The 16,977-nt window shown below is 36.9% G+C and overlaps 1 protein-coding gene across 4 annotated transcripts in view; it reads left to right on the forward strand.

Annotated features, from left to right (window-relative positions):
- GADL1 (glutamate decarboxylase like 1) overlaps positions 1 to 16,977 on the forward strand; it is an 81,043-nt gene that overhangs the window by 12,655 nt on the left and 51,411 nt on the right. For all 4 annotated transcript variants that reach the window (XM_051789026.1, XM_051789023.1, XM_051789025.1 and 1 more), the window contains exons 4-9: positions 1,640 to 1,730; positions 2,386 to 2,492; positions 3,920 to 4,035; positions 10,736 to 10,815; positions 10,930 to 10,984; positions 14,362 to 14,478. In XM_051789026.1, the coding sequence (XP_051644986.1) occupies positions 1,640 to 1,730; positions 2,386 to 2,492; positions 3,920 to 4,035; positions 10,736 to 10,815; positions 10,930 to 10,984; positions 14,362 to 14,478 (566 nt within the window). The remainder of the gene's footprint in view (positions 1 to 1,639; positions 1,731 to 2,385; positions 2,493 to 3,919; positions 4,036 to 10,735; positions 10,816 to 10,929; positions 10,985 to 14,361; positions 14,479 to 16,977) is intronic.

Genomic DNA, 16,977 nt, shown 5'->3' on the forward strand with positions numbered 1-16,977 from the left:
GAGGGTGTGAATGTTTGTTTTCTGCTTGCCTATACAAGTATGCAAACACTTGGTCATGTTTCTGTTGTTTGACTGAATGCTGGTCACCATAGGTTTGACTAAAATGTGTAATAATGGCAAACTAATAAAAAACTAATTAATGTAATGTCATTGGCATTAATGGTAAATTCTGTCATTTTAAAGTCTTATGAAAGTCACCAAGACAAGTATCATATAACAGTCTAGCAAAACAGGCAGGAGAAGGGCCTTTGTATGTCATTTCCTGCTGTCTGAGTGATGAGATTTGGAGTCACCATCACTGCCCTCGTACATTCTTAGTGATGATTACCCCCCATTTATTATTGTTCTTTTTGAGCAATAGTCTTGTAGGGTGTTAATTTGCTGATAGGCAGTAATTCCTGATCCAGACCCTGTGAGAAGAGAGACTGCAGTGTTTCAGAGACAGTACGCCACATCTCTGCAGGATTAGTTCTCTCCAGAACCTTTAGTTCTCTCTCAGTTCTCTCTCTAACCTTTCTGCAGCATGTGTAGGATAATTCAATCCTAGCAAAAAGGAATGAACAACATATGTTTAGGAAATAGTGCTGTGAATCAGTAGCTCAGGATTTCATATGTGGTATGGCTTAAGCTGTGTTTTGGAAAGTGAGAAGGACGTTTGATACAGTTAGTTGTGCATTTTGAGGTCACAGTCCCTGCTGCAGTCACTGTTGCTACAAAGTAAAACGGTAAAATAATTTTGAGAATGAACTCTTGCCTTTGAAAACTGTAGAAGAGTAGCACTACTGATCTGCAGGAGGAATACATTAATAATGTGCAGATATAATTACTGAGATACTAGAAAATGTTCTGTTTATCTCACTTCCGTAAATTGCCTTTGAATTATAATTTGTCTCACTATGTTACCTTGGAAAGGATGCTGTATATAAAAGTACGTTGTGCAAATAGTCTTTAATATAAATAGAGACATTTATTGAGGCCCCAGATATAATATAAATGGAGCCATACAGTTTACCTGGTTTTGCATGTAAAAATAGTGTGCTGTGGATTAAAATTTAGGTGGTGATCCCACTGTTGAACTGACTTGTTTCTATAGTCAGTAAGAGTATAAAATTTTGTCATAATTAGTTATATCTCAGCATTTCAAGGCAGGTAAACAAATTCTCTTAACTTCTCATTTTAAGTGTGCAGCAAATTTTTCCAAGCTGTTATTTTTCTTCTCTCTCCCTGTATAAAGACTTTGGTGGGAGCATAGTCATAGCTGCCTGGAATCAGCATGTTCCAATGTTGTACTGCTTAGCAAAGTTTGGCTGAGCATCCATTGTGGCCTCTCAAAACCACTGTTTAAACCCAATGAGTTGTCAATCCCTTTTCTTTTTTTTTGATTTTTAAAACTAGTGAACAACTTGCATTCATTCTGGACACCACTTGCACCTCTCAAGACTTCTTCTGAGGTTTGAAAGTGCTTATTAAGTTTACTTTCAAAGGATTGTCTAACCTAAGAAAAAGACAGTGAATCCAGGGAATACTGAGAGAATGGGGTGAATTGTGGTTTGCAGTGATTGGCATTCAACTCAGAGGGACTGTGATGTATTCTTTTTTCTTGTGTATCCTGTCACTTGCTTTTGATCTCTATTTTCAGGTCATCCAAGATTTTTTAATCAGCTCTATGCTGGAATAGATTATTACTCGTTAGTGGCTCGTTTTATTACAGAAGCACTGAACCCAAGTGTGTAAGTGTGGTTCTTTGTCCTCTTGATGATGAATTAGGATGATTTTTGGAACAACAGCCGTTTTTGCATCCTTGCTTCTGATTTCTGTTTTCAGTATTACAGGAGAGGTAGGAATTGTGCAAGAATTTGGGAGAGAAAAGGGTCTGATTCAGATTGGATGAATAGCTCACCAGAAGGTTGACTAATCTGATGAGGCCTTTTTTCATTGTTTGTGAGGTGGGGTTTCAGAGGAGAGAATTTTTCTTTTAATGCTTTTAAATGTAGATTTTTAACTTAGTACATAAAAATGAATTAATCAGATTTAATTGTTCATACCCTATGAGGCATTCTGCACAGAGTTGAGTGCAAATGGTTACCTGTCTACTGTTTACTTGCAAATGTAAAGCTGAAATTTAAGCATGTGACCTACATTAAAAGCAATCTCTGATGTATTACTTTGAGAGTGGAAGTGTCAATGTGATGCTGTCAGGAACTAAACAATTGCTCTACTGGGTCAGATGCATAATGTTTATACGTTAGAGTTCTACTGCTGATGGTGGTCAGCTACTGATAGATTAAAAAGAGGTGCAAGAAGCCTTTATCTAGTTTTAGCAGGACTCTTTGGCATGAGTTCTGTGTTTTTAATACCAATTTTGATGCTTTTCTTTTTGTTCAGATATACATATGAAGTATCCCCTGTGTTTCTTTTGGTGGAAGAAGCAGTCATCAAGAAAATGATTGAGTTCATAGGCTGGGAAGAAGGTGATGGTATATTTAATCCAGGTAAAAGCAGTTCAGACCTCAAACTGAGTCACTGTAAATCACCCAATACTATTAATTCTATGAACATTGGAGTAATGTAAAATATTTGAAAATGCATTCACAAGTCTAGTGATACACACACAGAACTATTTAAGGTAGGCTTATCTTATGTGTGTCTAGTAATAATTTGGTTATTCTGATCAGTAAATGAATGAAACCAGTTCTACGTTAAATATAATTATATGGAAATTAATTGTTCATAACTGATGTCCTTCTTGACCTTATTAACAACAACACCAAAAGCCTTGTTGGAATGAGTTAACTTAGTTGATGGACAGGGAGCTGATTTACATGCTAGACCAACTGATGGTGCCTGAGAGCATAGAAGTGTGTATCCTGCCTATGAATTGTGGGAGCAAGAATTTACGTGATCTTAAGTCCTTTGAATTTTTGAAATTTTATTAAATGTAATGGTAAAGCTAAACAGACATTTCTTAAGTTGCTTGATAATCCATGGTTTTCAAATGTTCTATAAGGCAGTGTTCCAGCCCACTGTATTGAATCAATAAAGCATAATGATGATATTTCACGGATTATTCAGATAACAAATTGTTAGGCTATCCATATATGAAGCTTTTATATCTATTTTGGGGGAAAGAAGAGGAATAAAATGAGTAAATGAATATAAACTCCCCCTCCAAAACCAAACCAAAGTTAGTAATTCCAACCTACACATGAGTAGTAGAAAAATAAATAAACTAAAATCCCCTAGATTTTTTTAATACATTAGTGGTATGGATTTTTTTTTCACATCAAATTTGATGTGTATTTTTAGTAGAAGCCTTGCATTTACAGCAGAATTTCTTGCTTAAAACAGTGGGATACTGTCAAAAGATAAATTAACTGTACTTTTTGTGCTAATAATGTAAGGGTTTTTATTGTTGTTTTTTTATTCTAACTGAATATCAAAACCCATCCAGATCTTACCTTGCAGATCTTCCCATTCCCACTCACCCTGTTTGTTGTTTTTTCTAATGAGTTTTTTCTCCCCAAAGTACTCTGAGGCCTGGTTGCCCAAGAGATCTCTGGGCTCTGTATAGTGCAGCCACAGGTGAGCTCTGTGCAGACACCTAAACTCACCTTCCTTCATTATAGATGGGAAGGAGCTGTGGCAGGGTGTTCTGTGTTGGGAAGGACTGCTTGAACAGAGCTCTTACTTCTCGAGAAATATCCCCAAAAAGCATTCAAATATGCTTTGTTTCCATGTGTGCTGCAGAGCCCAGAGTTCATTTTATGTCTGTAGCCCTGGGGGGGAGGAAATAAATTGTGATGGATGCATGACTAGGCTAGCTGTATAGTTTATTTTTTCCCTAATAGGTCAAGTACTTAGACTCAGGACGGGTGCTAGTACTGTGGCTAACATGATATTTGTATTTCTCTTTCTGCAGGTGGCTCTGTTTCTAATATGTATGCTATGAACTTAGCAAGATACAAGTTTTGTCCTGAGATCAAGGAAAAAGGACTTTCAGGTCTGCCAAGACTAGTCATGTTCACTTCAGAAGAGGTAAAAAAAAAAAAACTGGAAAAAGTTTTTTGAACTTTATTTTTCCACATCTGCAAAATTATATCATTTGCGTATCTGATGGAGCACTGGTACAACAATTTTTCCATCAGCGTATGATGCGAAATATTGGAACTAAGTGGAGAAGTCTGATAGTAAATTTCTCTGCCAAAGCTTCCTTGCTTTCAGAAAACAAACACAGATGTTCCTGCTTTGAAAATTGCTGATATAAGAATAGGTTGTACATGGGGCAAACCTGAAGCAGAATGCTTGTGGTGTGTTGTGGAGGTCTGCACATTTGATTTCCCACAACATAAAGTCTAGCAGGAACCATAGGTAAGTTTTGGATGTCAAAGGTTTTTTTCTGCATGTTCAATTTGTAGTAAACTGAGCACTTGTGGACCTGTGAGGTGGCTCTCTGCAGCTCCCACTCTGCCTTGTGTCTGAATATAGATGGTTGTGGTACAGAACCAAACCTACCATATGCCTCTTAAAAAAAAAAAAGCTGAACCTTCAGACAGTTCTTTAAATAATTGAAAATATGTGGCTAGTTTTAAAGTTTTTGAATAATGTCTGTCCAAAATGCCTGTGGGAAATTGAGTTACATTCATACATTTATTCTAAAGGTAATTTTTGTGACTTTTTTCTCTTCCCTGTCCCTTCAGTTTTAAGTTTATCATTTGATTAATGCAGAGTTGTTATTAATTCTAACTCCACTATATAAAGGCTCCAGTGGAAGTGAGAACCTTGTTGTATTAGAAAACATCTACTTACGGGAATAATTTTAGCTCAGAAGTTTATGCTGCAAACAGTTTGCAGTGTAAATAGACAAGAGGTTTATTTTGGAGAAGCCTGAGGGATGAAGGTGTTGTGTGCTTGTCCAAGACAGCACATATATTTTGGAATTGAGTCTTAATGTCCTAAATAAAGGTGGTTTGTTTGGGCTTTTTCCCCAAGCAAAATATATTTAGGTTTGTTTTGTTTTGTTTTTTTCAGAAAAGTGTGTGTATGAAATGATTTGCCAGTTCATACTTAATCCGCAATGTCACATCTTCAAAATAATTAAGGAGGTAAAAGTGAGGTTGAAGCAAGTTCCATTACTGCTTTTGAAGTGAAGCACATAAATTTTTTATTATGAAGTAACATTTTATTGCATTGCAAGGTTTAAATAAAATGTATATTCTTGTACTCTAAAATAAGCAAACATTTAATTTCATGTCAAATTTTAATTGGCCCCCGGAGTAAATTTATTTTGATGCCCACGCTTCAACAGAAAGACCAGTAGCATAAAACATAGAGCTGATGAGCAGAAATAAATTGGTAAATTATTTGTAAGGCCATGATTTTGATCTCTAATACTTTGCTTGATTCACAAAACCATGTTGTCTTCAGTACTCAGTAATCACTTGCTGTAAAACTGATGCTTTCAGTAGTTAGATAGTATGACTATTTTCTAAGATCTCTAGTGTTTACTCATAGTTATGAGAGAAGAGGTGGGCATATTCATATTATTTTGGATCCACCTGTACTGAGTTCAAGGTGCATGGCCTTTTGGGAACTTTTCAAATATGTCATATTGAGAATATATGTAATGAATGGTCCACACTGTCGATAAATATATAACTGTTTGTGTCATACAGTATTATTGGTTTTATTTTTAGTTTTTTGTTATTTAGCATTTTGCACCTTTGAATCATGGAATCATTTCAGTTGGAAAAGACCTCTAAGATCATCAAGTCCAACCTTCGACCAATTACCCCCATGTCTACTAGACCATGGCACTAAATGCCACATCCATTTGTTTCTTGAAGACCAGGTGACTCTACCACCTCCCTGGGCAGACTGTTCCAATGCTTAACAACCCTTTCATTGAAGAAATTCTCCCTGATGTCCAAATTGAACCTCTCCTGGCACAGCTTGGGGCTGTGTCCTCTTGTCCTGTCGCTGGCTGCCTGGGAGAAGAGGCAAATTCCCACCTCGCTACAACCTCTTTTCAAGTAGTTGCAGAGAGCAGTACGGTCTCTCCCGGGCCTCCTTTATTCCAGGCTAAACAATGCCAGCTCCCTCAGCCATTCCTTGTTAGACTTATTCTCCAGACCCTTCACCAATTTCTCTGTTCTTCCCTAGACATGGTCCAGCACCTCATTGACTTTCTTGTAGCGAGGGGACCAGGACACAGGATTCAAGGTGTGGCCTCGCCAGTGTCAAGTACAGGGGGACAATCACTGTCCTCTTCCTGCTGGCCACACTATTTCTGATACAAACCAAGATGCCATTGGCCTTCTTGCCATCTGGGCACACTGCTGGCTCATGTTCATCTGGCTGTCAACCAGCATCCCCAGGTCTTTTTCCACTGGGCAGCTTTCCAGTCATTCGTCCCCAAGCCTGTAGCACTGCATGCTGTTGTTGTGACCCAAGTCCAGGACCCGGCGCTTGGACTTGCTGAACCTCATACCCTTGGCCTTGGCCAATTGATCCAGCCTGTCCAGATCCCTGTGCAGAGCTTTCCTATCTTCCAGTAGGTCAACCTCCCAGCTAACTTAATGCCATCTGTGAACTTACTGAGGGTACACTCAATTCCCTCATCCAAACATCATTCGTTTTTGTTGTGTTGTGTATGTGGTTTTTTATTCTTTTTTTTTTGTTGTTGTTGTTGTTGTTGTTTTGTGTTTTGTTTTGTTTTGTTGTTTTTTTTTTTAACTGAAGGGGTACTTGGAGAAGCGAATTGTTTAAAAAACAAATCCTGGAGAAGTTAACAACCTGTGTTCATCTTTGTCATGAATCAGGCAACAGCACTAGCATGAAGAAGCCTTGAGGCTATAATGAACTGAGTATTGATAAGGAATCAAAACACATAGCTGCTCAAGGCCCTCTTGTCATTTTAGGGCTTGGCTGCAATGCTGTGTTGAAATGAAATGATTTTTGCCTGGAGTTACCAAGTCCCAAAGTTTCAGTTTGGCACTGGGTGGATTGAAAGAGTTGCCCTGCTGCAGAACAGAGGAAGGCACAGATTTGTCAATGACTCAGTTTTATGTGATCTGGGGCTATAAATATTTTGTATGTTCTTGGATAATCTGAAGATGTATGTTTAATGCATGGCCCACCCAGGGTCCTCATATGCTCTGTTTGGCCTTCAAGAATAAAAAGGCTCCTTGTTCCTGCAAGTAAAATGGTGATGATATGCAGTGAATGCTGTCTGTGCTGCTACTCTGTAGTTCTTTTGCTGGACCATTACAGAGTGATTCTTCTTGAGACAGTAACCATAGAAGAGGAATTGTTATATCCCACTTTCTTGTGGCATGATTTGTGGCTCTGCAGGAGCTGAATACAGTTGTAGTTATAGATATCAGGCCACCTTTTTCTCACTTTTTGCTATTTGAGTCCCATCTGAGCTTTATTCTGACACAAATATGTATTGCATTGATCTGAAAGGTAGAAATCTGCTAAATTTGAGGTAAGTGAGGGTAGAAGAGAATGTGTAAACAACTGAAATTTGCATGCTGATATGAGCAGTTTTTTAAATGCAATGAATCTTAATTCCTCCCCGGTGCAACTTGATCATGAAAGTAATAAAGTGAAAGAACACAACATTAACTCATCATGTTGTCCCCTGTTGAAATTAAAACAGACAAAAATGAATAATAAAACAATCTCATAATAATGTAATTGCTTTATGCAATCATGTTTCTAGGAAACTTTTCAAAATCAAGAAAAGACGAATTTATCTTTTGTTTTAATGAACACAGGATGGAAAGTACCTTGTCTTTGCAAATATTATTAGGAAACAAAAACTACATCCAGATATAGGTAAATAGTACAGCAGCACATCTTAAATCCACTCTTCCAATTTGATTTTGTGATCAAAGGTGTTAATTTCTTACTGCAAATGGCTATAGATTTAATAATTTTTCCCAACAAACAAAACTACAATAGACATAGCAAGAGTTACCTGAATTCACCTTTTATCTGGATATTTCTTTCTCCTTTTTTTTATTTATTATTTTTTTTTAAGGGAACTATGAACAAGTAAATTAGTTGACATTGTTGTGACTGTTGTTGTCTGGTATATTTTTTCTTAAAATGATGCACTGCAATTTAGCCTAATGGCTTCTAGTAATGCTAGTGGGGGTGGGACGGGGGAGAAATTCTTACGTTTTCAATCAGTATAACTGAAAGACTACTTTTTGTATCAAAGAAAGCATATTCCAAGTCTATGTGGTAGTATGAGTCTTGTTCCTTTTCTATCCTACTGAAGGACAAAATTTTCCAAGAGGTGCAGAAATACTTTTGGAGAAAAAAATAATGTATCTTACAGCCTTTTATTTTGGTATTCCCTTTGTACTTCTCTTTTCCTCTGCTTTTTAGTATAATCTCTCAGGTGCTCAAGTCTTTTATCTTTCTCCCAGTCTTCCACACCATTTTTTATAATAAAATACATGATTTAGTGATTGTCTGCTTACTAGTATACCGAATTTGCAGGTCTACTGCTTTCTCAATCTGGAGGAATCTGATTAATCTTGGTGATTCATACCTTTCATTTGAATGTAATGGATAGAAATCAGTGATGGAGATAACTTGTATTTTAAGTGATTCACAAATCAGTCAAAAACATCTCCAAACTTCTACTAAACAACACACAACCACTTACAATCATTATTACCATTATTGATGTAATTTGATGTAATGTAAGACTAATTATCCACCTATGTATGTTATTATTCTTGTAACAGTTTAAATGAATGAGTCTTAAAAGCTTTGTGGATGTGTCATGTTACAAAATTAAGCTTTCTTAAAACTACTTTCTAGTATCGGGTAGTGTCTTTGTCTGCTTTTATTTAAAAAGTGGGTGATGGTGGGGGAAACGTTTTTGTCAAAAAAAAAAAAAGAGAGCCCTTTGAGATCATCCATCTCATCAAAATAAGCATGACAGGCTTTATTACTCTTAATGTATTCATGCCCACACATTAAAATGTTGTACATTTTTCATAATTATGTTCTGCAGTAACTGCATTTGTGTGAACTCTCTGGAAGAAAATGGAATTAATTAACCACCTGGCTTCACCTCCTGTATGAGAAGTAACAATTCTAGACGTCTTCATGGTTGCTGGGGCACGCATTATTTTAACTCTTCAGTAATAACATGTAAAAGAGCCAACTTTATTTTTTTCTGAGAAGGGCAGTGCTAATCCGAGTGTTGAATGACCTTTGTTCTGAGAAGAACTGTCTAGTGATATGGGAGGCTGTGCACTCTCAAAATTGACCCCACTGCTATGAGTGGGTAGGCATTTGGCATGCTGCAGGTCCCTCAGAGTGGTTTCATCTTCTAAATATCTTCAGGTTAAGAAGGTTACTGCATCTTAAATTCCCAGGCTAATTATGAAGATGAATTAAGCAGAGATCAGTGTACTCTTATTCTGGCATAAGACAAAATGTTCTTGTGCTGGAATAACAGTACTCACAGTAGAGCAGGTCCTTATAGAGGTGAATGTTGGAAATATGGTAAGATAGTCCATGAATGTTTACTCAACAGAAAAAAAGTTGTATGGAGTGATCTGTAGGCTTGAGTATCCTTCTCACCAAAGTCATTTTACCACATTCGGATTAAATAAATACTCATTTTGAACATCCTCTCTTACACTCACTTCACAGGCTTTGTAGACTGATGCCCATTATTCAACACTAGGTGAGAAGTGGACTGCATGTGTCTGTACTCATTCAAAAATGTCTCTGTGATGAGACCTAGCTAAAATTCTTTGCTGAAATAGTAACTTCATTTTCTGAGAAATGCAGACTAGTCCAGACTGGAACCTTTTGCAAAATCCACATTAAATTTTGAAGATGTGCTGAGTCTTGTCTGAAGTCTGCTTGTTTTCATAATGGCTTCACAACACCATGATTTTCAGATCCCTTTGCAGAGAGAGGACTTTAAAAGCCTTGTAAGTCCCAATTGTACCACATCTGAAGGCTTTGGTAGGTCTTGGGAAGGCTTTGGGTAGCTCCTTGATGGTGTGAACAAGAGTTGCTGAATTAGGCCAAGGGTCAGTTTAGCATGGTATCCTGTCTCTGGCAGTGGCCAACAACTGAGGATTAGAGAAAGCATGCAGAAGAGTTACAAGAATAAAGTGGTAGAGGCTTTAGATGTATCATCTAAACACACATCTTAATTAAGGGTCCAGATTCCAAGGAATGGTGCTTTTTGACTTTCAGACCTATTAATTGCTTCTAGTTTTTTGAGTTCAATAGCCTTCTGAACTTTCTTCTCATGCCTTTCCTAACTCTTACAGTCATTGATACTTTTGACTCAGTTCTAGCAAAACCTTTTGAAACAATTAATAATTCTTCCCTGATGACACTTTAAAATTTCTACTTTTCATTCTAATGCAGAACCAGCTTTAAAAAAATTTGTATGTAATAGAGTTTCTTAGTTTTTTTAGGCCCACATTTTAAACGTGGTACACATCTTTTTTTGCATTATTTTCCCCAGTTTTCAGTGTATGTTATTGTTAAATACAAGATGGACTTTGTGATTCGTAGCTCATCAGTTTGATTTTTGTGTTAGAATATGCTGTTTTCATGGCTGTTATGTGTAGTTGAATTAATTTTAGTGTCACTGTTCCCTATGTGGGAATTCCCTATGAGGAATTTATTTCTTTTGTTTTAATTGCATGTTGTTTTTTTTTTTCTCTGTACTTTTCACTTACAGTGTCATTACTCCATGAAGAAGGCAGCCTCCTTCCTGGGTATTGGTACAGAGAATGTTTACTTCATCAGAACAGATGAAAGGTAAGAAAGCAAGAGCCATGAATGTGATCTCTCAGCCTTTTTAAAATGCATTAGTGCTATACATAACAACCTATTTGAATGTAACTGAAAAAGTTTTAAATCTGTGTCCCTTAGAGGTAAGATGATACCTGAGGAACTGGAGAAACAAGTCCAGCGGGCCAGGAAAGAGGTGAGAGGGGGAGAGAGAGCATGAAGGAGAGAGGAGTGTATGCAAACTGTGTGCTTCTGTCTGAGTGAAAGGAAGGAAACTAAGAGTGAGCAAAATCTTAAAAATAGGGCAATTAATGTAACAATGGCTTTCTTACAGGAGAAATCTCTTTTCCACAAACTTGTATAACAAGTCAAGGCTTATAGGTTCTACACTCTTAGAAGGGAGGAAAATTCCACAGGGTGTTTGCTGCTAATGAAAGTCCTGAGTACAATGCTGCTCTTAATATTTAGCACATTTCTTACAGGATTTCTTTTTCCCTTGATCCTTTTTTTTTTTTTTTTAAATGGATGTGGTATTTGTTTTCCTAAAAAGGTTTTTCAGGTAATTACAGCAGCTGTTCCTCTATCCTCTGCAGTAAGCAAGAACTGTAAGGTGTCTTAGTCTCTGAAACCATCATACAAGCTACAAATGCTAAATTCAGTCCTTTCTCTTACTGTAGGAAGAGTGCAGAGGTGTGCCTTTTTTTCCCTAGGGACTTTACCAAGTAGAAAGTCAAAGGCCAACATTTAGAAAGGTACTGATGTGTATATTTGGACAACATTGGCATACATTCCTATAATCTGTAAGACATTGTTTAACTATAATCAACATAATTTATTTTAGAGAGCCTGGAGGACTGAATGTGAATTCCAGGAGCATCTTCTTTTGGCTTGGTTAGCTCACCTTAATTTTCACTTCTAGTTTGTGTATCAGAACAGTAGGATTCAGAGTTCAGTCGTGATCTGTGAATACAAAGTAATTAGTGACACGTGGATGGCATAAATAATACCTTCTATTGAATCCTATCTTGGGAAACCTGCTTTTGTGGCTGGTAGAAAAGCCAAGGTAGTGCTGTCCTGTCATGCACTGGCATGGCCACAACAGCTTTCAGTGAGATCTGATTTAGATACATCTTCTGCCTGACAGTCATCTCTGAGCTTTATGCTAGATAGTATAGCTAGTGATACATGATAGCCCTAATGACCTAGGAAACTCTCTTGCTTGCCTCTCTCTTTACTTTGCATTATCTGAGCAAGACAACCTGTACTTTATTCATTTGAGCAAGATGGGGGAAATGGCTGAAATAAAATGGAGCAAGAGGAAGCAGGCTCACATGAGAATGAACTCTTTGCTCTTGCAAAAACAGAATTTGTGTTTGTTCATGTAATACTAAATGTAGTGGTTATTTGAAAGAAATCATCTGGCATTTATGATTTTTTAAAAAAGGTCAATCCCAGTATGGTGCTGTGCAATTTAAAAACAAATGTTCTATATCGAAATGCTCTGCTTACAGGAAAACACGATTTCACTTGCATTTTAATGGAACTTACAGGTGTATTGGAAGGTTTTCATTTCATCAGAGCTTCTGTAAGTGCGTCTGTCCTTGACTAAGTGCTACTTTACAACTTTTACAGAAGGACACTTCAGTGAATTGCAGTAAATATTCTAATGACTCTAGACAAGAGAGGATGTATTTGCTAGTGACAAAACCACAAAATGATCACTGAATATGAATAGCAAGAGTCTTAGGACTCTTTTTAGAGAGTTTAGTCAGGAAGATTTGTTTAACTCTATTGTCAAGAATAACAAAAATTGAATTCTCTTCTTCAAGGAAAATGTGTAATGGTAACAATTATTGGAATTCGAAGAGATCTTAGACTTGTCCCTGTATTCAGTCATGCTATCAACTTGCTGTTTGAGGACCTTTGACTTTGATGTAGCTCTGGGAGAAAATTGGTGGGAACACTAGCAGAAACTAGATGCATCAAATACATCTTTGCCTCGCTTGCAAGTGTTTTGTACTTGAGCTTCAGGCTAGCTTGTAAGTTTGACTATTGTGGTACCTTGTACTAGGAATAAATGACCAAGAAGTGAATTATAGGCTGGTAATTCTTTGTGAATGTATGGGATTAATTTAAATTCTTTCCAATATTACTTTTCACTGCTTTAGCAATTTGTAAAGAAATTTTAAAATACAAATAAATCATAATTATGTACCAGTCTAATAGTCTTCTACACTGTAAAGAAGTATAAAACTGTTAGAGTGCAAATGTGAATTAAGCCTATCTGTCTCTGTAGATATTTAAAAGTGGCAACAGTTTTTCTTTTTTTTATGAGAGATCAGATTTCAGTTGAGTGAAGATACATGAAAGACTTGTGTAGAGTTTGATTTTTTTCAGCTGATGTCTGTTTTCACCAAGCTACATTGAGTTACATTAGCAGACAGACTTACATCATCTGAAAGATTTAATTCCCTGCAAATGAACTTCAGTGATTCCAGACTGTACAATGTAACAGCAGCTTTAGTGCCTCTTCAGTAACTGCATTGTCATGCTGTAGGCCAGATGCTAAAACGTGCAGACCAGTTCCTTCAGCATGGATTTACCAGCAAGTGAGACTATGCAGTCATTGCTAGGGCTTGATACCCTCAATTTCACAGAGCTGTTACAGAATCCACCAGTTCTTTTAATTGTTTCAGTTTCTGCTCCAAAGTAGACACAGCCACACAGATCTGCAAGGGTGCGTGACCTAGCCTGCTATTGTAAATGCACCCCTGCCATTAGTTGAATGGAAAACCACAGAAACAAAGATGGATGGCTTACACTGGTTGCCTGAGACCGCAACCTGACAAAAGTTTTCCTTATCCCAGCTGCCTGACCTTAAAACTATTTGAGATTTCCAGTGATCTCTCTCCTAACATGCAGTTACCATCTTACAACCCTTCCTGTTTTCTAGACAGGCGTAGGAACAAGGGAATAGCACTGTGCTGTAGGTCAGGCCTGGGATCAGGCAGCGGTGACCGTCCCTGTCATGGGATGTGCCAATGCTGCTGAAGGCAAATCGTGTTGTCTAACTGAAGTTTCCTCTTCACCAGGCAGAGAATAGGGGTATTGTAGAGACAGTGCAGGTGGAAACCCTAGAGGGATGAGCCCTTTCCTTGCATGGATAGTCTGCTGTCTGAGCTAGTAGCTTTATTTTATCCATCAGAATGACAGCAAATATGGTAGTGAAATATGAAGACTGAGAAGTGAAAATCAGTGTATAAAGAGAGATGTCAAATATCTGGTGTGTTTTGATTTTGGCAAAACTGGCATCTGTCAAAGCAATCTGAAGCTGGTGAAGTCTGCCCTGGGGTGGTGTTAACTAGAAATGGAAAATGAACTTTCTTTTTTTTTTAATGGGAAAAAAAGGAGTCAGCACTTTTAAATGCAGAACCTTCTGTTGGGAAACTAAATGTAGACTGTCACATCTTTGTCCTACATTCCTAGACCTTTCTATACTTTATTCTCTGCAAGTATACTGGAGCAAATGAGCAGTGCAAATTATAATTTTTTTTGTTTTGAATTCTATTGCAGGGGTCAGCACCATTTCTTGTCTGTGCTACAGCAGGCACAACAGTGCTGGGAGCATTTGATCCTCTGGATAAAATTGCTGATATCTGTGAAAAGCATGGCCTCTGGCTTCATGTTGATGTGAGTTTGTATACTGCATGGTTTTGTTTAGCACTGCTTTTTTATAATTGCTATTTTGCTTTGACTGTTGATATTTCTTTTTAAAAGTAAGTTGGGCTCTAATAACTTTTCTTTTTAATAGGGACCAGAAGTACATTCTGACTCATCTCTGTTATATGTGCTGCAAAACAGAAAATAGCTTGGTTCTGACAAACAGTCAAAGCTATTTTTTTTAATTGTCAGGTTATATTTCAAAATTATTTTATAATCAATTTCTTATTCTTGCTACCTCCTAAAAATGCTTAAGGGGTGATTATATACAAGTATAAATTTGAATTATTTCCATGTTCGGTTGGAGAATAGACACATTAGAATTGTGGTGTGCAGTTCATACAGGTTAAAATAAAGATATGTTTCTGGCTCAATCAGTCATAAATTATTCTGTTTCATATTTAAGGTGTAAGTTTCCTTACATTTTTCTTTTTTTAAATTTCTTTGTAATTTTAGGTTTGGATATTAAAATCTATTCATGAATCTTTTTGGAATAATCCTTGAGCCTTTTTATTACCTGAAAGAGTAAATAAAGATAGGTCTTCATCTTTTCTAAAATTATATTCTCTTTAGAATTGCAATACCATGAATCCAGAATAGCTACATTAGAAGTTGTGGAGCAACAAGAAAATCTAGAGCAATGTTAATGGAGATTTTTAGATCTGCTTTAAATTTTTTAAGTGTTTGTTTAAAATTGAATATCCAGAGAAAAATCACGTAGGCAGTGATGTGTGTTTCAAATGAATGTCTCACAGACATTGATAAATAAGGTCACTGTATGAGTGAGTCAAAAGAGTTTTCTTATTGACTTGGAGGTAAAGATGCAGAACTAGGCCTCGTATTTAAAATATCTGCAAAGCCCCCTCATGGCTGTGTGCTGCTGAGAACAACCAGTCAGATTTTCATCAGAAGCACAGCACTCAAGCTTCATGCCAGTCTCTTGTGTGTCTGTGTACAGCTGATGGAAACAAGGATGTATTTGGGATCTGTGTTGAACCACAGGTGAGCTGAATAGACGTGGCTGGACCCATCTCCAGTGGCTGTAGGAGTACAATGAGTAGTCTCCCTGTAGCTGAACTAAAATTAGATGGGATAAGCCTGGGCCATATTCTGAACCATGGACAGCTGATAGTGTTGGAAAAGAATTAACTTTCTTCTTTCGATTTTGCCTCATGTTAAACTAAGGTAAAAATGTCTGTGAATATCTTTAAGTCAATTTTCTGTTTGAAAAATGACTGTAGGTGTCAGATGTTAATAGATTCCCAGTAGAAGGACAAATGTCCAGTAATAAATTGGGTTTATGGTCCGGAAGACCAATCATTCTGTTAAGATGTGATTCATGTTATGAACCTCTCAGTGGTTCTCAGAAGTTCTATCAGTATTTTTTCTATTTTTCACATTCTATGAAGAGTTGAATGGATGGCTGTTTCTTTATTTTTTGTTAAAAGTTTCTAGCTGTATTAATAAGAGAACAGGATATAGGGAAAGACTGAAAGCTTTCCACGTAAGTGATGTCAATCATACATGTATGTACAAGTGTACTGTGGTAAAATGAGCAGACTGTAGTTCATAATGTGATATTTTTTCACTCGGTACCACTGGAAATGGATTTAATAAAATAATATGCGAACAGATACAGTGAAACTAAGTCTCTGCCATTCAGAAAGACTGTACAAGAGACACAGGGAAGAACTGGATTTTTATCTTTGTTTTTAAGCAGGCTTACGTCCTTCTAGCCTTATAGGCAAGAATATGATATTTTTGAAAGCTTTGAGAATCTGCAGTCCTCTGGCTTCTTGTTGAATGATTTACACATTATGCAGTCTGAGTTATAAAAAGTGAGTACTGCTGTTTGGGCCTGCTGTAACTGTGAAGGAAAAAAGGTACAGTACAGACAGAACCAAGTAAAATTCTGTCTAATTTAGGACTTTTAATGTATCATTAATGGGCATCAGGATTGTCTACTGTAAATACTCTCACGAGCTATTACTAAGAATAACCTATATGAATGTCGGTGGTGTTATTTCCAGATTTACAATGATTTATCTCATTTCAGAATATTTTCTGATCCCAAAAATCTATGTGTTTGCCTTAGGGAAACTATTTTCATTAAATATGAAATGATAAAGCTGGTGATTCTTAGGAAGAGCAAAAGGGCAAAAGGGAGAACATCAACATAAAATTAGTGAGATTCAGGAAGATAAATTTCAATAAAGTCAGAAATAGTAGATAAGCTCTCACATGGAGATAAACCAGAAGAGGTAAAGGGAGTTACAGAAATTTTAAGAAGATAATACTAGTAAGTCCAAACTGTCCTAGCAGTCAAGCTGTTCAACAGCCTGAGTGCAGAGCTATAACAAGCTTATTTTGTTCACATTATGGTATTTATACAAGCATTCCAGTTGCTTATTTTATTCTAATCCACATCTATGGTGCCTTTCTTAATAACTTGGTGCATCAATATGCACT

The sequence above is a fragment of the Manacus candei genome, unplaced genomic scaffold (genome assembly GCF_025592945.1).
Source record: "Manacus candei isolate 608988 ecotype Guabito, Panama unplaced genomic scaffold, ASM2559294v1 h1tg000026l, whole genome shotgun sequence".
NCBI classification, from domain to species: Eukaryota; Metazoa; Chordata; class Aves; order Passeriformes; family Pipridae; genus Manacus; species Manacus candei.